General features: G+C 43.3%; 1 protein-coding gene across 2 annotated transcripts in view; it reads left to right on the top strand.

The window, feature by feature from the left end:
* PRKCE (protein kinase C epsilon) overlaps window positions 1–27622 on the top strand; it is a 568938-nt gene that overhangs the window by 359091 nt on the left and 182225 nt on the right. For both annotated transcript variants that reach the window (XM_088841505.1, XM_088841506.1), the window contains exons 8-11: window positions 12561–12703; window positions 17110–17206; window positions 19834–20033; window positions 22622–22795. In XM_088841505.1, coding sequence (XP_088697631.1) covers window positions 12561–12703; window positions 17110–17206; window positions 19834–20033; window positions 22622–22795 — 614 coding nt within the window. The remainder of the gene's footprint in view (window positions 1–12560; window positions 12704–17109; window positions 17207–19833; window positions 20034–22621; window positions 22796–27622) is intronic.

Here is a 27622-nt window from a genome sequence, read left to right as displayed (position 1 = left end):
TACCCCTCCTCCTGGTGAAGGGAAAGACTCAAAGCCAGGCCTGGGTATAGATACATGTCCTGCATCAGGGAAGGGAGTCTTGGAGGAGATGACTGGCAGAATGGTCATTTAAATTCTGAATCTTTTGAGGGCACTGCAGTTAAAAATAAGTTCCTTTTTTAATTAAGTTTTTAAAGGAAACTCCTTACTGTTCTCCATAGTGGCTGTATTAATTTACATTCCTACCTACAGTGTAAGAGGATTCCCTGCTCTCACACCCTCTCCAGCATTTGTGTATAAAATAGATCACTAAGGAGAACTACTTTATAGCACAGGGAACACTACTTGAAACTCTGTGGTGACCTAAATGGGAAGAAAATCCAAAAAAGAGGGGATATATGTATACGGCTTCCCTGGTAGCTCAGACTGTAAAGAATCTGCTTGTAATGCAGGAGACTCAGGTTCTATCCCTGGGGTGGGAAGATCCCCTAGAGAAGGGAATGGCTACCCACTCCAGTATTCTCGCCTGGGAAAGCCCATGGACAGAGGAACTTGGCAGGCTACAGTCCATGGGTTTGCAAAGAGTTGGACACAACTGAGTGACTAACACACACGTAATCTGTATGGCTAATTCACTTTGCCGTACCACATTGCAAGCAGGACATTGTGAAGTAACTGTGCTCCAACAGTGATTTTTTAAAAAAAAAAAAAGGTCAGCAGATAAAAGACAACCCCAGACTGTGGCAGTTCTAACGTGAGAGCAGAAAAGTCTTTTTAATTACTCTGTTTCTGATATTGATAATAAGGAAGATTAGGTAGTGATGACATTAATTAGAATGTTATCAGTGATGAAAGACAATAAATAGTATGCCATTTCATTTTATTACCTAACCCTTGTTAATTTCCCCAACTTTGATCAATACAGATATTGGCCAGACTTCTGAGTTACACGGTGGGGCAGCGGGGGGAGAGAGTTCCCTTACTTCTGAAATAGGAGATCCTTTCCAGAGTTGAGGTGAGAAGTAAGCGGGGGTGTGGAAGGCATGAGGAGGGTTGGAAATAGCTGTCGTAAGAAGTGGGGACGAACAGCACAGGAGGAAGTGCTGGCTGCTGACACATCTTCTGTTCTGTGTGAGCTTCCCAGATGTTGTTTCCCTTTCTAGAATTCCAGCACATGACCTGAAAGAAACAGGGCCTGTCCAAAATCCTTTTTGCCTTTAAGTGACATGGAAACAAAAAGAAGAGAAAACAATGCAGCAGGAGTCTTGAATGCTTTCAGCAGAGGAGTGATGCGTTTTTGGAAAGTTGAGTAGTGGTTGCCAGGAAGCAGAGCGCCTGCTTTGGATGGGACTCTGATGAGGCCATGTCTGGTTTTAAGTAACTCTATTAATTATTGATCTATCTAGGGAATCTAAATGAAGACACCATCGTCTCATAAATATTGATAACTTAAGGAGGCAGCCCAGACACCCAGACGTGGCTGCCAGGGCTGTGGGTCCCTGGATGACCCCGGGAGAAGGCAGGGCTGGGGAGTGGTGTGTTCAGCTCTGTTTTGGCAGGAAGCACCCCAAGCCTGCTCAAGTAAAGGATGGGGAGAATGAGGCTGCCTCAAGTGAGGATTCCTGGTCGCTGGAGCCTAGCAGTACATGAGAGGAACAGGCTACACAGAGATGAGATGGTAGAGGCCATTCAGAACTTAGGGCCCCAACAAAGGTTTACAGATACTCCTGTCCTGTCCGCTGTTACCATGACTTGGCCTTTTCCCTTTTGCTCCTTTTCTCCTCCTGCTGCGCTTTTCTCTCTCTCTCTATTTTTTAGATTCACAGTAAAACTGAGCAGAAGGTACAGAGATTTCCTGTATATAGCCTGCCCCCACATATACCCAGCCTCTCCCACCATCAACATCCCCCACCAGAGAGATGCATTTGTTAAACAGCTGCTGAGCTTACACTGACATATCATAATCACCCAGTATCCATAATTTACATTAATTTCACTTTTGGTGTTGGACACTCTGCAGGTTTTGACAAATGTATGACATGTATCTCCCCTTACAGTATCATACAGAGTGGTTCCACTGCCCCCCAATCCCCTGTGTTTTCTTCTCGCTTTTTATCCTTTTTCAACCTCAAGTCTTTTTGTCCCTGCAGGCCCCTTATCCTGTGGAGAGGGTGATGGCCAGAAGAGGCTGGGAGGGTCCAGGCAGGGGCCCCTTTTATCTGGGTCTAAGTCTGGTTCCACTCCTTTGATTGCTAAGAAAAAGAAATAAAAAATTACTGACCTGCCTGGGGTCTCAGAGCAAGTCCCTAGGGAGCTGGAGTTAAACCCAGGCAGCTGGTTCCTGCACTGCCTCTGGTCTGTGATCCACGCCCTCTCCTATCTATGGAGACTCCATCAGGTCTTCACCTTTGTTGAATCAGGCTGGCTTGGCCTCCTGGGTTGGAGCCCCCATCCCCTGGTCAGGGTGGGATACAAGCCACTTGACCTCCTGGTCTGTGGCTTCAGCTTTGTTGCCCATCCCACTCCTGGGGATAAAATGTTTAGGTGTTTTCAATGAAACGGGTTTTTCTTGGGCTTGTGTCTATAGGGAAGGGTCCATGAGATGGTCCTGGTCACTCTCCCGTCAGCCTGAAGTTGCCTGAGCCACATGGGTTCCAAGGTGGTGGATATACTCTTCCAGAGACTGTCCCTCTGTCGGCCAGGGAGAGAGAGCATAATGACTTCCTTTTACTGGTGGGGACTGGAGACCAATGTACACAGAGGGATACAACCAGGGACCTGTGGGAACCCACCACAGTCCTTGAGGCTGCCTCCTCCCTCCCACAGCCCAGAGGGGCCAGACACTTGGAGAGTGCTCACAGGCTGTATTTGAGTAACTGAGCGCCTTTATCAGGCTAGAAAGACACCGGCACTGAGGCAGGATTTTTCACTGCTGTCTTTTTTTTTTTTTGGTCACCTAGCAGGGTCCTAGCTTCTCAACCAGGGATTGAACCTGTGCCTTTGGCAGTGAAAGTGCAGAGTCCTCACCACTGGACCACCAGGGGTTTTCCTCCTGTCCTTCATCTTACGATTTAAGTGCTGGCACAGTTGCGCTGTACCTCTCTGTAGACTCATTGAGGATCTGTCTGAGCACCTCAGCCACTATTAGACAGTGCAAAAATTAGCTTCAGATGTTCAAATACTAGCGTCACTGAGGCATTTGAACTCTTTTTGTTCTTCATTTTATTTTAAGTCTACTGCTTCCTTAACCTGACCTTCACCTGCACAGTGAATGCCTCCAGGGTCCTCTCACATGTGCTTTATTTCTCCATTGATTTATGGAGTCAGTTTCCCCAAAGGTAAATACTCCCAATACCTTATGATTTGTTTTCTTCTCTAAAGAAGATGTGGGGTTCTCACCTGCCCTGGCCACCCCCCCTGCTCCCCACTTGTCTTCTGCCTGTGAGCTCACACGTCTCCAGCACAGCCGCCTTGACATCACCCAGCATCTGGGTCAGTTTAACAGAAAGCCAGACCTGTTTACACAATTCAGTCTGCCCTGCAGGGCCTGCAGCAGCCCTGGCTCTTTCTTATCCTCCTCTGGAGTGAGCCCCCTGCTCCTGCCTGTCCACCCTGATCGCAGCTCTGTGCCAAGGTAGGGAATGTGGTACAGTTGGAAAAGGTCTGGCCTGGAGAGTCCTGAAGAGTCTCCTTCCTGGCTTCTTGACTCTCTGAGATCCTATCCTAATAGCAGCTGTGAGCCGAGGCTTCTTTTGTGGACTAAGGGGTAGAGAGTCACTCCCGTGCCTGCAGGTAATGAAGAACAGGCCATCTATTTGGGGCAAACCCCCGAGGCAGAGAGCTGGAAGCAGTGAAGATCCCAGATTAGGAGTCCAGGGAACTGGTCTGTGCTGGTTCTGCCACTGCTTGGGCTGGGTAGTTGCAGGGAGGCTCCCTAGCTAGGTGATCCTGGGCTTCCTTTTAACTCCAACTACTTACCCACCTTCTGAGAATTATAATGAAAGTAATGAAAAGCGGCCATAGGAGCCACAAAGATAGGAGGAAGGGAAGGTTTTCTCTCTCCCTTCCCTTCCCTTCCTTTCTTCCTCCCTTCCATTTAAAAAAAGTAGATAGTAAAAAAAACCAAACAGTAAAGTTATGAAAAAGGATTTTTATTCTCATCGGTTTTGAAAATATCAGCCCTTTACTATTATTTTTTAACAAAAGTTTCCTTGTCACAGGGTTTCCCTGGTGGCTCAGCTGGTAAAGAATCTGCAGTGCAGGAGACCTGGGTTCGATCCCTGGCTTGGGAAGATCCCCTGGAGAAGGGAAAGGCTACCCACTCCAGTATTCTGGTCTGGAGAATTCCATGGACTGTATAGCCCATGGGGTCACAAAGACTTGGACACAACTGAGCAACTTTCACTTTTCCTTGTCATATCTTCAACTTTTATTTGTATTTTTGGAATTAAAAAAACACAAATAATATACAAATAATTCTCACTATGAAAGACTCTAGCAAGACTTCAGTTCAGTTCAGTTTAATCGCTCAGTTGTGTCCGACTCTCCGCAACCCCATGAATCATAGCACGCCAGGCCTCCCTGTCCATCACCAACTCCTGGAGTTCACTCAAACTCATGTCCACAGAGTCGGTGATGCCATCCAGCCATCTCATTTTCTGTCGTCCCCTTCTCCTCCCGCCCCCAACCTTTCCTAGCCTCAGAGTCTTTTCCAGTGAGTCAACTCATCGCATGAGGTAGACAAAGTATTGCAGTTTCAGCTTTAGCATCAGTCCTTCCAATGAACACCCAGGATTGATCTCCTTTAAAATGGACTGGTTGGATCTCATTGCAGTACAAGGGACTCTCAAGAGTCTTCTCCAACACCACAGTTCAAAAACATCAATTCTTCGGTGATCAGCTTTCTTCATAGTCCAACTCTCACATCCATACATGACCACGGGAAAAACCATAGCCTTGACTAGACGGACCTTGGTTGGCAAAGTAATATCTCTGCTTTTTAATATACTATCAAGGTTGGTCATAACTTTCCTTCCAAGGAGCAAGCGTCTTTTAATTTCATGGCTGCAGTCAGCATCTGCAGTGATTTTGGAGCCCCAAAAAATAAAGTCTGACACTGTTTCCACTGTTTTTCCATCTATTTCCCATGAAGTGATGGGACCAGATGCCATGATCTTTGTTTTCTGAATGTTGAGCTTCAAGCCAACCTTTTCACTCTCCTCTTTCACTTTCATCAAGAGGCTTTTGAGTTCCTCTTCACTTTCTGCCATAAGGGTGGTGTCATCTGCATATCTGAGGTTATTGATATTTCTCCCAGCAATCTTGATTCCAGCTTGTGCTTCTTCCAGCCCAGCATTCCTCATGATGTACTCTGCATATAAGTTAAATAAGCAAGGTGACAATATACAGCCTTGACGTACTCCTTTTCCTATTTGGAATCAGTCTGTTGTTCCATGTACAGTTCTGACTGTTGCTTCCTGACCTGCATACAGGTTTCTCAAGAGGCAGGTCAGGTGGTCTGGTATTCCCATCTCTTGCAGAATTTTCCACAGTTTATTGTGATCGACACAGTCAAAGGCTTTGGCATAGTCAATCAAGCAGAAATAGATGTTTTTCTGGAACTCTCTTGCTTTCTCCATGATCCAGCGGATGTTGGCAATTTGATCTCTGATTCCTCTGCCTTTTCTAAAACCTGCTTGAACATCTGGGAGTTCATGGGTCACACATTGCTGAAGCCTGACTTGGAGAATTTTGAGCATGACTTTACTAGCGTGTGAGATGAGTGCAATTGTGCGGTAGTTTGAGCATTCTTTGGCATTGCCTTTCTTTGGGATTGGAATGAAGACTGACCTTTTCCAGTCCTGTGGCCACTGCTGAGTTTTCCAAATTTGTTGGCATATTGAGTGTAGCACTTTCACAGCATCATCTTTCAAGACTTGAAATAGCTCAACTGGAATTCCATCACCTCCACTAGCTTTGTTCGTAGTGATGCTTTCTAAGGCCCACTTGACTTCACATTCCAAGATGTCTGGCTCTAGGTCAGTGATCACATTATTGTGACTATCTTGGTCGTGAAGATCTTTTTTTGTACAGTTCTTCTGTGTATTCTTGCCACCTCTTCTTAATATCTTCTGCTTCTGTTAGGTCCATACCATTTCTGTCCTTTATTGAGCCCATCTTTGCATGAAATGTTCCCTTGGAATCTCTAATTTTCTTGAAGAGATCTCTTGTTTTTCCTATTCTGTTGTTTTCCTCTATTTCTTTGCATTGATCACTGAGGAAGGCTTTCTTATCTCTCCTTGCTATTCTTTGGAACTCTGCATTCAGATGCTTATATCTTTCCTTTTCTCCTTTGCTTTTCGCTTCTCTTCTTTTCACAGCTATTTGTAAGGCTTCCTCAGACAGCCATTTTTCTTTTTTGCATTTCTTTTCCATGGGGATGGTCTTGGTCCCTGTCTCCTGTACAATGTCACGAACCTCTGTCCAGAGTTCATCAGGCACTCTGTCTATCAGATCTAGTCCCTTAAATCTATTTCTCACTTCCACTGTATAATCATAAGGGATTTGATTTAGGTCATATCTGAATGGTCTAGTGGTTTTCCCTACTTTCTTCAATTTAAGTCTGAATTTGGCAATAAGCAAGACTTAAGTATATGTATAAAAATATTAAACCGTTATATTCTCTTACCATGTCTGTTTCCAGCCTTAACCTCTACTAACAGTTTGCTGGGGTCCTTTTAAGCCCTTTTGTGTACATTTGCTACTCCTATCCTTGTCTCCTGCCCAGGACTCTGCATCGAGCACTCTCCCACCCCTGCCAGCCTCCATGACAGAAGCACACAACTTCCTGCTCAGAGTTGTGTGTGTTTTGCCCCTGAGCGTGGTATGTCTGGCTGTAACTTGTTATGCTACCAAACCACCGCTCTGGCTTACCCGCAAGGGCCAGATCACCCCCATGTAAAGAGATTTCTGGAGGACACTTAGGCCTGCCTGTCTCCCTTTGTCATTGTTCTCTCACAAGGTCTTCTGCCTGCTTTGGGAGGATTCCCAACAGCCTAACCCACCCCACTGCAACACCAGCTTTGATCTCAGCTATGGAAAGGGCAGAAACATGGAAACCAGAATGAAGGTCAGCATGCCCCAGCCCCCATCTGTCCTGAGGACAGCACGGCTGTCCGCCCATAGCACAGAGTAGGAGCTCAACAAATGTGTGATGAGACCCTGGGCAGAAATAGAATAATGATCTTCCTTTTTGACGAGCCCCAGCAGTGCAGCTCATCCCGGTGAAGTGGTTGAAAACTGAACAATATGAAGCAGCCTAGAATGGGAATCTTCCTGGAACTGGCGGCTGGGTGCTCACCAGTCTGGATGAGGGAGAGAAGGGGGTGATTCAACTGGTTTGTCTGCCTTGCATTACTATAAATGAGCTTCACGTCTCTTTGGTTCTAACATTTACTTTCTCTTCCTGACCTGCGGCCTCCAGATGTTACTTCCAGCTTCCAGGAACCCCACTGTGGCTGCTGTCAAGTTCCCTTCTCTCAGCCAGCTTTGCCCTCATGTTTCCAGACTTTTGAAAGCTCTTTCAAAGTCACTTTTTCATGTGGTTCATGTTAACTGATATGTCACTGGGTTGTTTTTTTTAAACCTTACATATTAAGACAACTACACAGTTCTCCCAAAGAAAAAACAGAATTTTTTAAAATGAAAAATGAAGTCCCCAAAGATCTTTCTTGTTTTGCTGACCCGTCAATCTGAGTGAATTTGTTTCATTAGGATGGACAGGTGTTACAACACCAGAGGGCGCCAGCGGCTAAATCACATAGATAAACTACCCATGCTACGAAATTCTTTCTTCATTCGGTTGCTTCATTCTTGTCCATTCTGTCACCTCAAGAAGAGACAGAAGAGAACTTGTGTGAGATGGGATGGGTGAACAGGTGCAGATGAGCTGAGCTGAGTGTCAGAGGGCAGCTTTGCTAAGGGCAGTGGGACAGAGAATTCGGAGTGCTGTTGCCTGGAGTATGGCATGGGTCTGAGGATTTTTGAGCATTTTTAGTAATAACTCAATTAATGCAGGCAGTACCATGGCCAGGCTGTGGTGGGTGGGGCTTTCTTTTTGTTTCTATTGCTGAGAAAGCTCCCCTCCCATCAGCACACATGCTTCCCCACCCCCATATTCCTGCCTGTGGCTCCGTGGGCATCTTCAGCCACGTAATTCACTTGAACTCTTCAAGCCTGGGTTGGAGATGAAGGAGAGTAGGGTCAGTGCTGTCCCTCCTCCAGGTCAGTGGCAGGCAGCACAGAACCCTTAGGTTTGGTCATCCTGCCTGGTTTTATTCCAGAAAGTCTGTGTGTGTGTGTATGTGTGTTAATAGACTTTAGCTTTTAGAGTAGTTTTTGGTTCAGAGCAAACTTGAGGAGCAAGTACAAAGATTTCTGGCATACCCTCCGACCGCCGCCCACAGACAGCCTTCCTCACTATCAGTATCCACAACAGAGTGATACATTTGTTAAATCAATGAACTTGCATTGACGCATCATTATCCCTCAGTTTACATTAGGGATCACTCTTCGTACTGGACATCTGTGGGTTTGGACAAATGTACAACATTTTACATTATAAGCTTTATCCATCCTTATAGTATTTATACACAGTAGTTTCACTGTCCTGAAAATCCTCTGTGCTTTGGCTATTTATTCTTCCCTGCCTCCCCTGCAGCCACTGACGATCCCTGATCCTTTTACAACTCCACAGTTTTGCTTTTCTGTCATGGAAGAGGATGTCATGTTGTAAGAGCTATATACAATGTATAGTTTTTTTTTCAGGTTGGCTTCTTTCACTTAGTAATATGCAATTAAGGTTCTTTTATGTCTTTTCATGGTTTAATAGCTAATGTACTTTTAGTACTGACACATACTCAGTTATATGCATGTACCACAGTTTAGCTGTTCAGCTACTGAAGGACATCTTAGTTGAAGTTTGCATAATTATGAATAAAGTTGTTGTACACATCCACGTGCTGGTTTTTGTGTAGACCTTATGTGAGTAAATACCAGGAGTGTGACTTTAATGTCTTCTTGGAGAGTTGTTCCCTTGTTGTGCCCTTTGATATCTCTGACAACTTTCCTTGCTCTGAAGTCTCCTCTATCAGAAATTAATGTAGCTACTCCTGCCTTCTTTTAATCAGCATTAGCATGGTGTATCTTTCTCCATACATTAATCTGTATGTATCTTACATATTTAAAGTGTGTTTATTCTAGATAATATGTACTGGGTTTTCTTTTTTGATCCACCCTGACAATCTCTGTCTTCTACTCAATGTATTTAGACCATTGACATTTAAAGTGGTTTTCAATATATTTGGATTAATAGCCATCTTTTTTGTTATTTTTTCCATTTGATGCCCTTGCTCTTTGTTTCTATTTTTGTCTTTCACATTTTTCCACCTTTTGTGGTTTTAATTGAACAATTTATAAGATTCCATTTTTTGTCTTTTCTTAGCATATCCATTCTTCTGTTATTTTTTAAAACTTATTTTCATGGTTGCCCTAGAGTTTACAATATACATTTACAACTAATCCAAGTCCACTTTCAAATAATGCTCTAATACTTCACAGATAGTGCAAGTATTTCATGTGTGCTAAGTTGCTTTAGTCGTGTCCGACTCTTTGGAACTCCATGGACTGTAGCCCTCCAGGCTCCTCTGTCCTTGGGATTCTCCAGGTAAGAATACTGGAGTGGGTTGCCGTTTCCTCCTCCAGGGGATCTACCTGACCTAGGGATTGAAACAGCATCTCTTGTCTCCTGCATTGGCAAGCAGGTTCTTTACTACTAGTGCCACTTGGGAAGCCCCAGGTGCAAATATTATTACCTTATAATAACAAAATAATTCTTATTCTTCTGTCCTACTCCTCATATCATTGTTGTCATTCATTTCACTTATACATAAGCATATAGTTTCTATACACATGATGTATATAAGCATAATAATTGAAAACATCGTTGCTATTGTTATCTTGAAAAATTATCTGTTAGATCAAGTAAGAATTTAAAAAGTTAAAGTTTGTATTTTACCATCACTTACTCCTTCTCCAATGCTCTTCCTTTCTTTATGTAGACCTTAGTTTCTGATGATTGAAGGAAAGAAAATGACTGATAGCATTTTCTTTCTTTCTGAAGAGCTTCTTTTAACTTCTTGCAAGACAGGTCTATTGGCAGTAAAGTTCCTCAATTTTTATTTGTCTGAGGAAGTCTTTATTTCTCCTTCACTTTTGAAGGATAATTTCACAGGGTACAGAATTCTGCATTTTTTTCCCCTCTCAATACAGTAAGTCCCCTACGTGTGAACCTTGAGGTTGCTCACTTTCAGTGATGTGAATGTGTGTACACATGACCAGTCAAGTAAGTTAACCCCATGCCTGACGTTGTCACGTGTGTGCTTCCTCTGTAAGTGTCGTGCTTTTGTGTGCTGTATAGAGTGCAGTAGTACAGTAACTTTATTTCAAGCCCAGGATGTCTAGGAGCAAGTATAAAAGCAGTGTTGATGTGACTGTCACTGCTAAGAATCCCAGCTGTTGTACTTCACTATTACACTTTTCAAGGAGCCATAGCACTACAAAAGTACAAGGTACTGTACTGTAAGGTTAAAAATGTTTTCTTTATTTTTATATTTGTTTTCTATAAGCAAATATTATAAATCTATTTACAGTACAGTGCTACATAGCCAGTTGTGTTAATTGAGTACCTAGGCTAACTTTATTGGACTTAATTGGATTTATGTACATGCTCCTGGAACAGAGCTAGTTCATATGAAGGGGATTTATTATACTTTAAATATTTCACTCTATTCTCTTCTTGCTTATGTGGTTTCTGAGAAATCAGATGTAATGCTTGTCTTTGCTTCCCTTTGGTTAAGGTGTTATTTCCTTCTGACTTCTTTCAAGATTATTTTTCTTTATCTTTGATTTTCTGCAGCTTGTATATGATATGCCTAGATGTAGCTTGATATTCTTTTTGTTCTTTTTCATTTATCCTGTTCTTTAGTGAAATTTGTTGGTGTTCTTTAAGCTTCCTGAGTCTGTAGTTTGGTATCTGAATTTGATTTGAGGGCATTCCCAGTCATTTTTACTTCAAATATTTTTTTGTTCATTTTCCCCTTTTTTCCCCTCCTTCTAGTATTCCCATACACATGTTACACCTTTTGTAACTGTTCTGTATTTCTTAGATATTCTATATCTTTTTTTTTTCAGTATTTCTCCTTTTGTTTTTCTGTTTTAAAATTTTCTATTGACATATACCCTTAGCATATTAATCATAGTTGTTTTAAATTCCTGGCCTGGTTATTCCAGCAACCCTGCCATGTCTGAGTCTGGTTCTGCTTCTTGCCCTGTCTTTTCAAACTGGTTTTTTGCCTTCTAATTTGCCCCATATTTGTGTGTGTGTGAGAGGGATAGTCAGATATGACATGTCAAGTAACAGGAACAGCAGTAATAGGCCTTTAGTAACATGGTGCTAAGGTGCTGGGGGAGGGGAAGCATTCTGTAGTCCTGAGATTAGATCTCAGTCTTTCTGTGAACCTGTTTCTCTGAACTATGAGCTGTATACATGTTTCTCAGGGTTCCCCCCACCTTATATAGGACAGGATAGCTAACACAGGTTGGAGTTGGGTATTTTCCTTCCCCTAGGTTGCTTAGGATCTGATAAAGCTACGGTAGTTTAGTCTCTGATGAAATAGCTTCTTCTAAGAGCCAGCCTTGTTAAGAACAGGGAGCTCTGCTGTATTTCAAAATTCCTTCCCTCTCTCCCTGTGATCAGCATGAGGGATTTCTTTCTCCAATATTCACTGTGAGAACACGGTCAAACAACTCGAGTTAAAACTCACAAAAGTGGGGGGACCCTATGACAGGGCAGCCTAGAGTCCCTGACAGATCGTCCACTCTGGGGCCCCAGCGGCTCACCACTTCAGCGCAGGCTCCCCTGCCCTGTGCTGGTTTTCCTCTGGGTTGCTGCTTGGGAATTTCTGTTCCACTAAGTTATGATTCATATCTGTCTCTCCCACAGGGCAGCAGTTTGCCCTGTGATGTTACATCTCTGCTAAATCTTAAGAAGAGTTGTTGATTTTCTAGTTCAGTTTTTTACTCATTAGGACAGAGCAACAGCTTCCAAGCTCCTCACATACTGGACTGGAGACCAAAACAGTTTATGTTTTCACCTTGGATGTCCTGCACCAAGGTCAGCTGAAGTGATGCAGATGAAACATACAGGGGACCCATTTGGGTTCAGCATCCAAATGAACTTTTTTCAGAGAAACCAATTAAATTCTACGGTCAGTGTTCTGCTCCCTGAAAGGAAATTTCAATGTGATTTTTATTTATCCATAGCTTGATTATCTCCGTGAGGTTGTTGATTTTAGATCTGTGTGAGGGGATGAAGGGTGATTTTTTTTATTTTTCTTTTTTTGTCTTCCTGCATTTTCCAAATTCTAACAAATGAACGTGTGTTCCTTTTACAATCAGAGCACAATAAGGTAACATTTTAGGCCATGACCCTTTGGAAGCCTCTCCTCCGTGTCTCCTTACAGTCTGCAAGATGAACGTTCACCGGCGCTGTGAGACCAACGTGGCTCCCAACTGTGGCGTGGATGCCAGGGGTATTGCTAAAGTGTTGGCTGACCTGGGTGTTACTCCAGACAAGATCACCAATAGTGGCCAGAGGAGGAAAAAGGTAAGTGGTTCTTGGGTGAGCTAGCATCTCCGTGCTGACTTCCTGAGGGTCCCTTGGAGTATAGTTCTGAGACTGCTGGGTTGAGACGCTGTACTTGAAACAGCATGTGCTTAAAGAAGACAAAGAAGGAAAACTCATGCAGGTAACACAGAAGTCTCCTTCGATTCCAGAGGTGAGGAAAAGCCAAGCAAGTCTCAAGTGTTGTGTTTCTTAGGGGTACATCACCTTCAATGTGAGGACTCTGGAATTCCCTCCAGAAAATACTCAATTCTAGACAGGGAAGTAGCCTTATCTGCCTCCAAAACTGGCATGAGAGCAATGTTCACGTTTGAACTTTGCCTCTGGAATCACTATAATGAGGATAAATGGATGAAGAGCTGGAAACACATTCTTTTCTAGGGAGCAAGCCAAGAAGATTTGTGATAGTGCTGGCACTTGGCTGCCCGAGGAATATTGTTAATGTCCCACGACATGAAACATCTGGGTCTGTCTTTGGTGACCAAAGCCCTGTCTCTATCTGTGTGACATTCCGAATGTCAGTAGGAAAAGATCCATTTGCTAAAATGTTATTTTGGTGAGTCAGGGCCCACAGATGTAAACAGAGCTAAAGATATCTCTAGCATTTTGTTTGAAGGCTTGTCCTAGCCTTGGCTCCTAGCCTAAAAAATGTAAGAGGGCTCTGAAAGAGTAAGTTAATGAAAAAATGGGAACCATGTTAACTGGGCAAGAAATCCTGGTGGGGTGGTACAGGCAAGTGGCTCTCATTGCCTGGTATTTTTTTTTTTTAACTAGAAAACAAGCCTGACTCTGGGTGCCTCAACAGTATTAACTCCTAAATGTTGTCCCTAAATTTTCCCTTGAAATACTTTTTGAAGGACTTTGTGTTTCCCTTCTTGTTCTAGTAGCTGCCCATACCTTTTCCCTGCTGCCTCTCAGAGGAGGCTTTTCCCTTGAATGGGAAGGTTTGGGTTGTTTCCATCTTCTTAAGCATTTTCTTCTTTACCTTTCCAATAAACAAAGCTATTTTGTAAGGTTTAGAGGGAAAAACACCCTCTCTTCCTGACTAATGTGAGATTTTGTGCTTCTGCTGGCTTTTCTCAGCTCTTGACAGTCCCACTGGTGGAAGCTGGACTTCAGTTATTGACCCAGGACATTGAAGCTACAAACAGAATGTCAGCACCCCTAATGCTGAGGCCCCACCCAGAAGGCAGGTTAGACAAACACTCTGTGATGACAGTGCTGAGCACACATATGCATGGGCTACACAGAGAGTCCTGTTCAGCAGACATGATTTTGCTCCTTGCCTGAAGTAAACTGGTTTTAGAAAAGGCAGAGGAACCAGAGAGCAAATTGCCAACATCCGCTGGACCATTGAAAAAGCAAGAGAGTTTCAGAAAAACATCTATTTCTGCTTTATTGGCTAAGCCAAAGCTTTGACTGTGTGGATCACAACAAACTGTGGAAAATTCTGAAGGAGATGGGAATACTAGACCACCTGACCTGCCTCTTGAGAAACCTGTATTCAGGTCAGGAAGCAACAGTTAGAACTGGACATGGAACAACAGACTGGTTCCAAATAGGAAAAGGAGTATGTCAAGGCTGTATATTATTACCCTGCTTATTTAACTTATATGCAGAGTACATCATGAGGAATGCTGGGCTGGAAGAAGCACAAGCTGGAATCAAGATTGCTGGGAGAAATATCAATAACCTCAGATAATGTAGATGACACCACCCTTATGACAGAAAGTGAAGAAGAACTAAAGAGCCTCTTGATGAAAGTGAAAAAGCTGGTTTAAAGCTCAACATTCAGAAAACTAAGATCATGGCATCCAGTCCCATCACTTCATGGCAAACAGATGAGGAAATAGTGGAAACAGTGGCTGACTTTATTTTTTGGGCTTCAAAATCACTGCAGATGGTGATTGCAGCCATGAAATTAAAAGACGCTTACTCCTTGGAAGGAAAGTTATGACCAACCTAGATAGCATATTAAAAAGCAGAGACATTACTTTGCCAACAAAGGTCCATCTAGTCAAGGCTATATCGTTTTTCCAATAGTCATGTATGGATGTGAGAGTTGGACTGTAAAGAAAGCTGAGTGCTGAAGAATTGATACTTTTGAACTGTGGTCTTAGAGAAGACTCTTGAGAGTCCCTTGGACTGCAAGGAGATCCAACCAGTCCATCCTAAAGGAGATCAATCCTGGGTGTTTCTTGGAAGGATTGATGCTGAAGCTGAAACTCCAATACTTTGGCCACCTCATGCGAAGAACTGACTCATGTGAAAAGACCCCAATCCTGGGAAAGATTGAGGGCAGGAGGAGAAGGGGATGACAGAGGATGAGATGGTTGGATGGCATCACTGACTCAATGGACATGGATTTGGGTAGACTCTGGGAGTTGGTGATGGACAGGGAGGCCTGGCATGCTGCAGTTCATGGGGTCGCAGAGTCGGACATGACTGAGTGATTGAACTGAACTGAGAAGTAAACTGAGTTGGAATCTTTACTGTCATGGAACATTTCAGAGAAAACTCAATACCTGCCCTCGCCCCTATATTTATATGACCTGTAATGAGAGTAACCAGGCATTGTCTGTCTGTCGTGGTGCTAAGAAGCCAATATGGAGAAAATAACGAAGTAGCAGAGTCAGAGATTAAGAGACTTCAGTCCTGACAGTTTTATTGCTGTGTTGCTTCTGATGCAAAAGCTGGAAAAAGTCAAGCAAACCAAGTAGTACCTTGAGTTAGTACGAGAGGATGGGAGACAAGTGCTCTTGGCCAGAAGCTGATGGAGCTTCTATGTGGGAGCGTCAGGCTTTCTGGAGTCTGAGTTACCTTCATAGTGCCCCTCGCAAGCAGCCGATCACCCAGAAATGACGTGTGTGCACAGTGGGTAGATCAAGAGTAAAGGGGAACAGAAGTGCTTGTGATCTCCTGAGTGCAAACTTCTGCCTTTAATGGGAACTTAGTGTGAATATACCAGCATCTATGCCAAGAAATAGACTTCATGGAGGATGTCCTGCTAAAAATGTCCTGATTGCCGACAAATATCGATACAACTGAAAATGTTGATTGAGCTTCTGTTATGTGTTTCACTCTGTGCAGTCCCCAGTTCAGTTCAGTTCAGTCACTCAGTCGTGTCCGATTCTTTGCGATCCCATGAATCACAGCACACCAGGTCTCCCTGTCCATCACCAACTCCCGGAATTCACTCAAACTCATGCCCATTGAGTCGGTGATGCCATCCAGCCATCTCATTCTCTGTCGTCCCCTTCTCCTCCCGCCCCCAATCCCTCCCAGCATCAGAATCTTTTCCAGTGAGTCAACTCTTCGCATGAGGTGGCCAAAGTATTGGCGTTTTAGCTTCAGCATCAGTCCTTCCAATGAACACCCAGGATTGATCTCCTTTAGAATGGACTGGTTGGATCTCCTTGCAGTCCAAGGGACTCTCAAGAGTCTTCTCCAGCACCACAGTTCAAAAGCATCAAGTCTTCGGCGATCAGTTTTCTTCACAGTCCAACTCTCACATCCATACATGACCACTGGAAAAACCATAGCCTTGACTAGATGGACCTTTGTTGGCAAAGTAATGTCTCTGCTTTTTAATATGCTATCTAGGTTGGTCATAACTTTCCTTCCAATCCTCAGGGGCAATACAAATACTAGATAGGCTCTTAACCTTCAGAGAACCTACAGTCTACCTGAGTAGAGATCCCAAATTAAATAAAACTGAACAGTTCAGTTCAGTTCAGTCGCACAGTCGTGTCCGACTCTCTGCGACCCCATGAATCACAGCACGCCAGGCCTCCCTGTCCATCACCAACTCCCGGAGTTCACTCAGACTCATGTCCACAGAGTCGGTGATGCCATCCAGCCATCTCATTCTCTGTCGTCCCCTTCTCCTCCCGCCCCCAACCTTTCCCAGCATCAGAGTCTTTTCCAGTGAGTCAACTCATCACATGAGGTGGCCAAAGTATTGCAGTTTCAGCTTTAGCATCAGTCCTTCCAATGAACACCCAGGATCGATCTCCTTTAGAATGGACTGGTTGAACAAGGTAGGGAATAAATACCAAGCAGCTGTCAAGTTGCTCTGGATGAGATAACTAGCATTGCTTGGGTAGGCAAGAGAAGTTTCATGGAAGGGGTAAGGTTGAGCTTTGCTTGGAAAGGTCAGTTGTATTTGGGTAGAATAAAAATTAAACAAGCTGTATCACTTGTTTTCTTTCCTTTAATTGACAAAGGAAACCTTGAGTCTCTGCTTTCAGATGATCAATTCAGCAAGAGCTACTGTGCACCAGCGACTGCTGCAATCTCTGGCATTGTGTCTTGATGCTTTTGACTTTAGGGAAACTCCCTATCTCCTTTCTGACCCCTTTCTCCCCTCCTTCTCTCCCTCTCTCTAGCTCATTGCTGGTGCTGAGTCCCCACAGCCTGCTTCTGGAAGCTCACCGTCTGAGGAAGATCGATCCAAGTCGGCCCCCACCTCCCCGTGTGACCAGGGTGAGACCCTCAGATTTGCTTCTTTACCTCTGAGCTCTGTCCTTGGAAGGGCCAAGGAGTCCAAGGCTTGAGAGTGTGGCACTGAATGGCTCTGCCACCCTGACATCACTCCCAGGCAGGGTAAAAGAGCGAGATGGGGAGCTGGGGTTCTTTCTTTACTCTCGCCTATCTTCCAGCTTCCACGCGCAGGAGAAGCAGAGAGCACAGCCCTTCTCTAACCACAATGCCCACCTCTGCTCCCAGCCCCCTCAGCACCACTCAGTTGAGTTGAATCTGACTTCCTTCCTCCCTGAACTTCACCATCATACCCAAAACTTGAGATCAGGCAGGAGTCTGGAGGTGGGTGGGTGGGGATAGGAAGGTAAAGTTGGCAGAGCCTGGGAGAAGCCAGCTCCGCACCTGACTTCCCTCTAGAGCTCAGCTCAGGATGTCTCCTTGTCCATCAGAATATGCTGGAAGTTATCAAAGGTTTCTGAATTCTGCAAGCATCCAAGGATGCCAAGACTGAGGAGGGATATATACATTTTAGACCTTCCCCTCTGGTAACTAGAACCAGCTCTCACTGGGAAGGGATGTTTGCATCTGCAGAACAGGGATAATCATTAACAAGTCAGAACAATAGTGCCTTGATGTTCTATAGCCCCTTTTGTTTTCCTTATCCTCATTCTACACTCAAGCCAACTCTCTGTTTATGCTCCTTTACTGTCCCCAGGTTACAGGGTGAGAAGTATAAGGCAGAGAGTTTAAAAGTTTTGACTGAAGGTCAGGAACTAAGTCAGTGGTAAGGGCGAGATGTCACCCTTATGGCCTAGGGACCCCATTCTCAGAAGCTTTGCCATGGAACCCTCTGTGGAGGTCATCACTGCAACCGAGCCCTTCTTCCCCAGAAGTAAATAAAACAGCTGCAGGTGGTATGCCAGTCCTGAGGTCACAAATAATTGATCTGAGTCCCTCTTAATACTTCTCTGATTAACTTTCTGCTCCTTTATACTCTGCTTCCTTTCAAAAGAGGATTTATAAATAATCCAGTGATTCCCCGGGGCCTCCAAACAAGCAGATGCTGTCCCTGTCCAATGTGGATATTTTCAGGTTTTACTTTTTTAAGGCTGAGAGCTCCTTTGAGAGCTTCAAGGGGACAGAGTCATATGATAAAGAAACCCCAGGCAAGCGTGAGGCAACTGGGTTTGTAGGTCTGGTTCCTGCCCAGCCTGCTCTCCAGCCTCAGCAGGACACTGTGCCCCTCAGGACCTCTCTTTGTCCCCTGTCCGTGAAGGTACAGTATTTCCAACCCGTGTTGTGAGGACAAATAGATGTGAAAACCTTCTTAGCAACACAGTGCATTATCTCAGAACTGAAATAATGCACAGTTCCTCTTCTCTCTTTTGTAAGAACACATACAAAGATATTTTCTTCAAGTTTTAATATCCCCAGCATCCAAGTTCTGTCTTCCAAAATTCGTTTAATAACTTGCTTGCAAGTTATGAGCAGAAGCTCTATGCTGAGAGCAAAAGTTATACTTAGTTAAGAGTAAGTGACAGAAAACTGCGGAACTGGCATGAGCATATCTGTAGACTTGGAAGCTGTCCTCACCTCTCCCCTGCACTCTGTCCTGACACATCTCAGAGAAGTCGAGCCTGCAGATCATAGAGCTTTCATAGGCCTCAGTCCTTCTGTAAAGGAGCCAAAGTTGTCTTTATGTCAAGCAGCAGTTGATCACTCCTGCTTGATTCTGATTCCCAAAGGTTAACAGTTTGTGTTTCCCTCCTGTGATCCCAGTTATTCACAGCATCTTTTAAAACTGGATTACGCTCGAGATGTCCTCTTCTACACAAAGGAGTGTATGTCTTGGTGAATGCATGCTTAACAACAAAGTTTTCTCAAATAGAAAAGGTCAAAGGGTCACCCAGTATTATCATCCCCAGGTTAATTCAGGTCGCACACTCTGCAGCAGCACAAGGCTGTGTCATAGTTGTGAAACAGCTGAGGAATTCCTGCCCCATCTGAGATAAATTTGCAACATGTCACTCCAGGGACATAATTCTTTTGTTAACGATAAGCCCACTGCTCATTTGGTTAAATAACCTTATGGAAGATGAATATTTAGAATAAATCCAGCAATAAAGCCAAATAAAGTCCCTTAGAAGGTAAAGGCTTCTTAGTCCCAGTTTTTGAAATAATTACCTCACCAATAATTACTGTGACAGCAATTTTCCATTAGTCATCGTTTTAATTTTCAAAGGAAACTTGAAGGGTCCCTATTGCCTTTGGGAGGCCAGGATTCCTACACTACGCCTAAAACAATGCAGCAGGCTACCAGCTGAAGGGGAATTTCAGAGAGGTGGCCCAGTCCCAGAATAAAAGGCAGATCTGAAGGAGAGGATTGGCAGGGACCGTGTTGTTCTCCTCTTTGGGTCTCTAGGCCTTGCTGTACATTAATTAGGTTCCAGAGAAAGTGTGCAGAGCAAATGAAGGAACTTACAGGAATGCCTCGCTGGGTCTGTTGCTGTGAAGAACCAGAGGGAGGATTGAGAGTCATGGTACAGTGGGGAACATTTTGAATATCAGATCCAACAGGAAGGGCTTGTGAGGTGCGCACTAATGCAATATCTTGTCACCCTTGGTCCTAGAAATAAAAGAACTTGAAAACAACATCCGGAAGGCCTTGTCATTTGACAATCGAGGGGAGGAGCACAGGGCGGCATCATCCACCGATGGTCAGCTGGCAAGCCTGGGTGAAAATGGTGAAGTCCGGCAAGGCCAGGCCAAGCGCTTAGGCCTGGATGAGTTCAACTTCATCAAGGTGTTGGGCAAAGGCAGCTTCGGCAAGGTCTGTGGCACGCAAGGGCAGAACTGCTGGTCTGATCCAAAACTAAGTGATGAGCATTTCGGCCTGGTCTGGTTATGTTTTCCTTCCTGGTTGAGTGAAAATGGCCTGAGGCAAGCAGACGGGAACCAGGGTTCTGCTGCTTATGGGCTGCAGGACTGCAGGGTAGGCATGCCGCCTCTCTGGGATTCAGTTTTTCTCATTTGTCAAATAGGGACAGGAACCAAGTGAGAGAGCAGGCGAGAAAGCACTCTGAGCAGTTTAAGTTGCTTTGTGTGTGCTTGGCCTCCCTTTATCAATAAGAGTCACGAGAGCTTTCTCCCTTTCAGCGATCCATCTGAAATTCTGTTTTGTTAATTCATTACAAAAATTTACATAATTTACAAAATTTTGGAAGTTAATTCTAACATCTCTGCCCTGAATGAACTTGACACTCAAAGGAAATCTTAGAGTGTGTTACCTTGTAAATTAAATGTTATTTTAAGTGACTTTTCTGGCATTGACCAAATGTCTTTTTTATCCTTTGCCTGTAGCAAGAGAATGGGCACAGTCATCTCAGGTCTTTGATCAGGGGCCACTGCCCTCGGAGCCCTTCTCCTCTCCTACTCCCCTGAGTCCAACACAGTGATCTAGGGCATGGGTACAGAGTGTGCCCACTAAAGCCTTCATGGTGACCAGCCAGCATTCTGAAGGTGGGATGAGATGGATGAAATAACCCCAGTTTATTTTAGAAGATGGAAGAGCAGGGAACCTAGGAAACCTGTTAACATTTCAGCTTACACCCTGATTATTCCCTGCTTATCACAAAGCCATGCCTGGGATCAACGGGAGTCACCTTTCTAGGACCTCCTAGAGCAAGGTGGCCATGCTCTGAAGTCAGGTACCTGGCTCTGGGAGCTCCCGGGGATCCCATGCCCTCATTCATGCTGGACTTTTGCAGGCTAAGCTATAGACCTGCTCCACTTCCCTCCAGAGGAAGTGGCTTTCTGGAGCCCCCAGAGGATGAGACCTGGTTCCCAGCCATCTTACCTGCCACATTTCATCCTGAGACTGTGGGTGGCATTGATTTAATAGCAAAAGTCATTGGTGGGATTGACTCTAATAGCAAAGGCTGAAGCAGTCAAATTCTTCAGAGACTGGTTAGAAACTGGTTATGTAAGAAGCAGACCCCAGTCCTCTGAGGAGACATAACTCTGGAATGTAAGCAGGACCTGGTTTAATTCTGAGCAAGATTCAAGGGGAAAGAAGCAGGTTCAGAGGCTCCAGGTTTCCACAGGTTGTAAGCAGGATGCGAACCTCGATGACTCAGGAGCATTTGGGTTGGTTCTTCAGAAAAATTGCTGCCAAAGTTTGAGCCAGTTTTAAAGACTTTGTATTGTATGTGGGTGACAAATGTCTTCAGGGTAACATCCTGAATGCCCTCATTAAGCTTCTGAGTTACTGTTCTTTGGCTCTGATGACTGAAATACTTATTTACGAGATATTTAATGGGAGAAAATCTTGTCACTTTTGTAGGGAAATGAGTGCAAAAATATCAAATGATAGGAAAACTTTAAGAAAATAGAGCTGTTAATTCACTTTCTCGAGAAAGAATCACATTCCCAGCTTTAAAGCTGTAGAAGAAATCATAAAGGTAAACAAGGACAGATTCAACTACAAAAAGATAGAGGACCTTGTTTAATAGAAAAAATAACAGAAAATCATATGGCAGGCTTAGAAAAACCTTTGCAGAAATTAAAGTGGTAGTAACGTTATATACCAAGCTCATAAGGATTCCTAAAGAATATAGTAGTATAAAACAGTATATAACTGGACAGAGGACAATAATTTGCACAAAAAGAAATATAGTTAGAAAGCAAAGATTTTTAGTGTCATTAAAAGTTAAAGCAGCACTGAGGAAACATTTCACACTCATTACATAAGCAAAGCTTTTTATGTGAAAGCACCAACATTAGTGAATGTACATGAAACTAAAGCACTTCTACGTTACTGGTGGCAAGTTATATAGTATATCCTTTCAGAAAGTCAGGAAATGTACACATTTAACTCGATAATTCACTTTTAAGATTTTCTCTATGATCTAAAAGAAAGAAAAGTTCTATGTATAAAGCACCTGAAGCAATTTATTTATATAATACTTAATAATTGAATGAAACTAGTTTGAAGTACATAGTTAAATAAACTGTTATGAATATACTTGAATTGAGTATCAGCAACCATGATATGATGGAGACTAGATAGAGAAATGCTTATGAAATGATGTTCAGTTAAAAAATCTATGCTGTATTTCCTATACTCGTTGCAAGTATGATAAATTATATGAACACATGAAATAATTATTACTATGTTCATATAATTTGTTGAACAAATGTCCATTGAATTTTTCTTTGCCTGGACACAGTGCTAGAGATTAAAAACAAACAAATTATAGTAGCTGTATTGGGATGGATAGTCTTTACATTTTAAATACTACAATACTACTTAAAATTAAAGATAAAATGAGTTAGTTTTTAAAGCATTTGGTATTGACTTGGGTTTCTTTTAATTTCCTATATATATAGACTTATAGGGGTGGTTTTGGTTAATTACAGGTCATGTTGGCGGAGCTCAAAGGCAAAGATGAAGTCTATGCTGTGAAGGTCCTAAAGAAGGATGTCATCCTTCAGGATGATGATGTAGACTGCACGATGACAGAGAAGCGGATTTTGGCTCTGGCTCGAAAACATCCGTACCTAACCCAACTCTATTGCTGCTTCCAGACCAAGGTATGTTTAAGAGGAAGCTGGTGGACTGCCATCTGAGGGTTGTGCCGGAGGATTCTATAGTATTTTGACTGTCAGATGAAATTTAAAAAATCAATCATAGATCCCCTACATTCTTTTCTCAAAGACCTTGTAAAATGGAATGGATTTTACCCTTGAAAAGATCCGGGAATATTTGAATAGCATTCTCTTTTTTAAGAGTAAGGGATTTTCCACTCTAGGCTGTACTTGTGAAGGGATGAGAGGGTGATAGAAATCTTTATGAATGTGGCTGAACAAAGAAAGTCAAATGAATAACCCTGGTGTGTGCTCCTTGGAGAAAACAGCGGGCATGGTTTATCCTTGCTCTGCTCCTAACTTTCTGTCACTTGGCAAATCACTTAAGTTTGTTGTTGCCCTCAGATCAAGTGAAAATAGAATAAAGGCCACCTGAACTACGTCTAATCTGTGTACCATCATATGAGGTAAAGGATGTGAACAAGTACTAAAAATGCCATATGGGAAATTCTCTGGTGGTCCAGTGGCTCGTTCACCACCATGGCCGGGGGTTTAATCTCTGGTCAGGGAATTAAGATCCTGCAAGCCACATGCCACGGTCAAAAAAAAAAAAAAAAATCCATCATGAATCACAAATTTAAGGTAGCATTTTAAAATTACCATTTAGGTGCCTAGAGACCAGAAGGTGGCAGTAAAGAAGTGAAAATAATCTGTAAGCACATTATGGAGTCAGTCATGAGGTCAGCTTTCCTCTTTTCTCCACCTGAGAATAATTCTGAATTAATTAGAAACTTATCCTGTATTTCTTTGTCTTCCATGGTGCCTATCAAGGCCCTCACACACAGTAGCTGCTTACTCTCAGAGATGGAGGGTGAGAGATTTTTTAAAAATTCTCTCTTCTACTCTTCTTTTTGCACCAGTGTGAAAATCAGATTTCAAAGAAGTAAGTCTTTGGCCCACAGACACTTGGTATTGGCAGTCGAGCTACCATCTCATCTCTGGGACTTCCAGTTTAGTGGGGATACCATGTTGTGTTACCACATCTTCCCCTACCCATAGCAGCTGCACCTTATCTCTTACTGTCTGAGCTGGTTTCCTAGCTGGGATACACACTAGCTTGCTTTCTTTGGACAAATTGCCAAGAGGTCCGACATCCCAAGAGAGGTCCAGTCTAGCTGTAGGGACCTGTACGTGGTAGACCCTCAGTGGAGGCTCTGCTTCCTTGCAGTGTTGGTGAATGAGGAGTGGGATTGATGTCTTTAGGGTCAGCAGTGTTCTCCTCTGTGCATTTAGAATATCAAGGCTAGGGTCCTCATTATGCGACTGTTCTTGAAGCAGAAAATGGTATCTAATGATACCGTGGGTTTCCTTTGCGGCAGAACAGTGACCAAATGACTTGGAGATTGGTGTCTGAGTGGCTAGAGGGTAAGGATGGGGAAAGAAGAGGCTTTCCTCTGTAGTTCAGAGATTTTTCTTAGGCCAATGTCAGGCGGCCACAGTTACGGGAGCAATTCCCAAACCATGCAGTTGACCATGGCACATCTCACTTAACATGACAGATAGTATGTTCATCTAATTTTTCTAAAGCAAATCATAGTTTAATCTCACCGAAGGACCTTAGCTTACTAGTGAAAAAAATCTTAGGAAGAATCATTGAATAAGCTCCCAGCTTAATGGTTAGAAAATGTGGCTTTTCCTATGGCAACCAGTCATCATGATTTTAAAGAATAACTGATGTTCACCTGACTCTGAGGTAGGTTCTGGGTGTGGAGTTATCAGCAGAAAGGAAGGTGATTCTCAAGTGGAGGACTTTACTCAATAAGGCATGAGGGGGTTATACTAACTTCCACAGCAAACATCCTTGAGTAGTTACATTCTGGGTGGAGGTGTTCAAGGCAGGAGAACTCAGAGGAGGGGGTGATCCTTAGAGTCTGGAGGTGAGGAAGGAGTTGGATCCAGGCCCTGCAGAGTGGGGAGGACGGGAACAGGACTTGGGTGGGAATGGAACTGAGTTCAGTGGCCATAGTACAGTACAGCTTTAGTTTCGCTTTTCCTGAAAAGAAAGGATGGTGTTTCTGAGCCTTCATAAACCTGTTTTTTACTAAGTCTCTAACACATGATTAAGGAACACAAGACCTGTTTGCAATCCTATTAAGATTTCTTTCATTCTTGCTTAATTATGACACAGAGAGCAGAAATAGTGTTAAGTCGGGTTTAATTATTTTTAGGTGAGCCTTTATTGTTTGGTATGTAGAAGAAACAGCCCCTACGAAAGCATTCCTTTGAGAAGCTCCTGAGAGACTGCACATGGATTCAGGCCATGCACTACACAGATTGCCCGACAGGACTTGGAAGTGTGTAAGGTCCCAGGTCTGGTATGGTGACCAATGGCAATGATTGTGTAAACTCTCTGGCGCCAATTGTGACGTCAGGTCTGGTTACCACAGCCCACTAAATGACCAAGTTACAGTTAAAGGCTGTTGTGGCCTTTTCTGTGCCAAGCCCACCTGTCCTTGACTCCAGTCTTTGATCATTCTCCATGGGGTCTAGAAGGAAAACAAATGAAATGGCTCCAGTGCTTGTGAGAAAAGGCAGAAGGCCCTCAAATTAAGCCAGGAACATCAGTTTCGATCAAATTCACACCAGTGTGTCTGACTGAAATTCTCCCTATGCTCTTTGGGATGCTAGAATCACCTGAAACAGCTGGAGAAATCTACAAAATTGTATTTAATTATGTAGCAAACATGTAGTATGAAAAGGAGATAAAAAGACTTCCTACTCCAGTTGAAATAGAGTAACTTCATTTCTCTCAGGCCTTCCCTCTTACAACTAAAAATAGAAAATCCCTGGGCATAATTCTTACTTTATAAAGGCATTATGCTCTTCAAGACTGACATCAGTTCAGTTCAGTCGCTCAGTCATGTCCAACTCTTTGCAACCCCATGAACTGCAGCATGCCAGGCTTCCCTGGCCATCACCAACTCCCAAAGCCTGCTCAAACTTATGTCCATCGAGTTGGTGATATCCTTCAATCATCTTATCCTCTGTCATCCCCTACTCCTCCTGCCTTCAATCTTGCCTAGCATCAGGGTCTTTTCAAATGAGTCAGTTCTTCACATCAGGTGGCCAAAGTATTGGAGCTTCAGCTTCAGCATCAGTCCTGCCAATGAATATTAAGGACTGATTTCCTTTAGAATTCACTGTTTTATTTCACTGCAGTCCAGGGGACTCTCCAGGGTCTTCTCCAACACCACAATTCAAAAGCATCAATTCTTCAGTGCTCAGCTTTCCTTATGGTCCAACTCTCACAGCCATACATACTGGAAAAAACCATAGCTTTAACTAGATGGACCTTTGTCAGCAAAGTAATGTCTCTGCTTTTTAATATGCTGTCTAGGTTTGCCATAGCTTTTCTTCCAAGGAGCAAGGGTCTTTTAATTTCATGGCTGCAATCAGCATCTGCAGTGATTTTGGACCCCAGGAAAATAAAATCTGTCACTGTTTCCATTGTTTCCCTATCTATTTGCCATGAAGTGATGGGACCAGATGTCATGATCTTAGTTTTCTGAATGTTGAGTTTTAAGCCAGCTTTTTCACTCTCCTCTTTCACTTTCATTAAGAGGCTCTTGAGTTCCTCTTTGCTTTCTGTCATAAGGGTGGTGTCATCTGCATATCTGAGGTTATTGATATTTCTCCCAACAACCTTGATTCCAGCTTGTGCTTCATCCAGTCTGGCATTTCACATGATATACTATGCATAGAAATTAAATAAGTAAGGTGACAATATATAGCCTTAACGTACCCCTTTCCCAATTTGGAACTAGTCCATTGTTCCATGTCTGGTTCTAACTGTTGCTTCTTGACCTGCATACAGATTTCTCAGGAGGCAGGTAAGGTGGTTTGGTAGTCCCTTCTGTTGAAGAATTTCCCACAGTTTGTTGTGATCCACACAGTCAAAGACTTTGGCATAGTCAATAAAGCAGAGGTAGATGTTTTTCTGGAAGTCTCTTGCTTTTTTGATGATCTAACAGATGTTGGCAATTTGATCTCTGGTTCCTCTGCCTTTTCTAAAACCAGCTTGAACAACTGGAAGTTCTTGGTTCATTTACTGTTGAAACCTCGCTCGGAGAATTTTGAAAATTACTTTGCTAGCATGTGAGATAAGTGTAATTGTGCAGTAGTTTGAGCATTCTTTGGCATTTCCTTTCTTTGGGATTGGAATGAAAACTGACCTTTACCAGTCCTGTGGCCACTGCTGAGTTTTTCAAATTTGCTGGCATATTGAGTGCAGCATTTTCACAGCATCATTTTTTAGGATTTGAAATAGCTCAACTGGAATTCCATCACCTCCACTAGCTTTGTTCATAGTGATGCTTCCTAAAGCCACTTGACTTCAGACTCCTGGACGTCTGGCTCTAGAGACAGAATCCTCGTTATCTGGGTCATTAAGATCTTTTTCATATAGTTCTTCTGTGTATTCTTGCTACCTCTTCTTAATATATTCTGCTTCTGTTAGGTTCATACTTTTCTGTCCTTGATTGTGCCCATCTTTGCATGAAATGTTCCCTTGGTATCTCTAATTTTCTTGAAGAGATCTCTGGTCTTTCCCATTCTATTGTTTTCCTCTCTCTCTTTGCATTGATCACTGAGGAAGGCTTTCTTATCTCTCATTGTTGTTCTTTGGAATTCTGCTTTCAAGTGGGTATATCTTCCCTTTTCTCCTTTGCCTTTAGCTTCTCTTCTTTTCTTAGCTATTTGTGAGGCCTCCTCACACAACTATTTTGCCTTTTTGCTTTTCTTTGACATAGCCGTAAAGAATTATAAGCACTGTAC

The sequence above is a fragment of the Moschus berezovskii genome, chromosome 11 (genome assembly GCF_049115385.1).
Source record: "Moschus berezovskii isolate FMDL1 chromosome 11, NW_MosBer_1.0, whole genome shotgun sequence".
NCBI lineage: Eukaryota > Metazoa > Chordata > Mammalia > Artiodactyla > Moschidae > Moschus > Moschus berezovskii.
The sequence above is the reverse complement of the archived record's forward strand: the minus strand, read 5'-3'. Positions and strand labels throughout refer to the sequence as shown.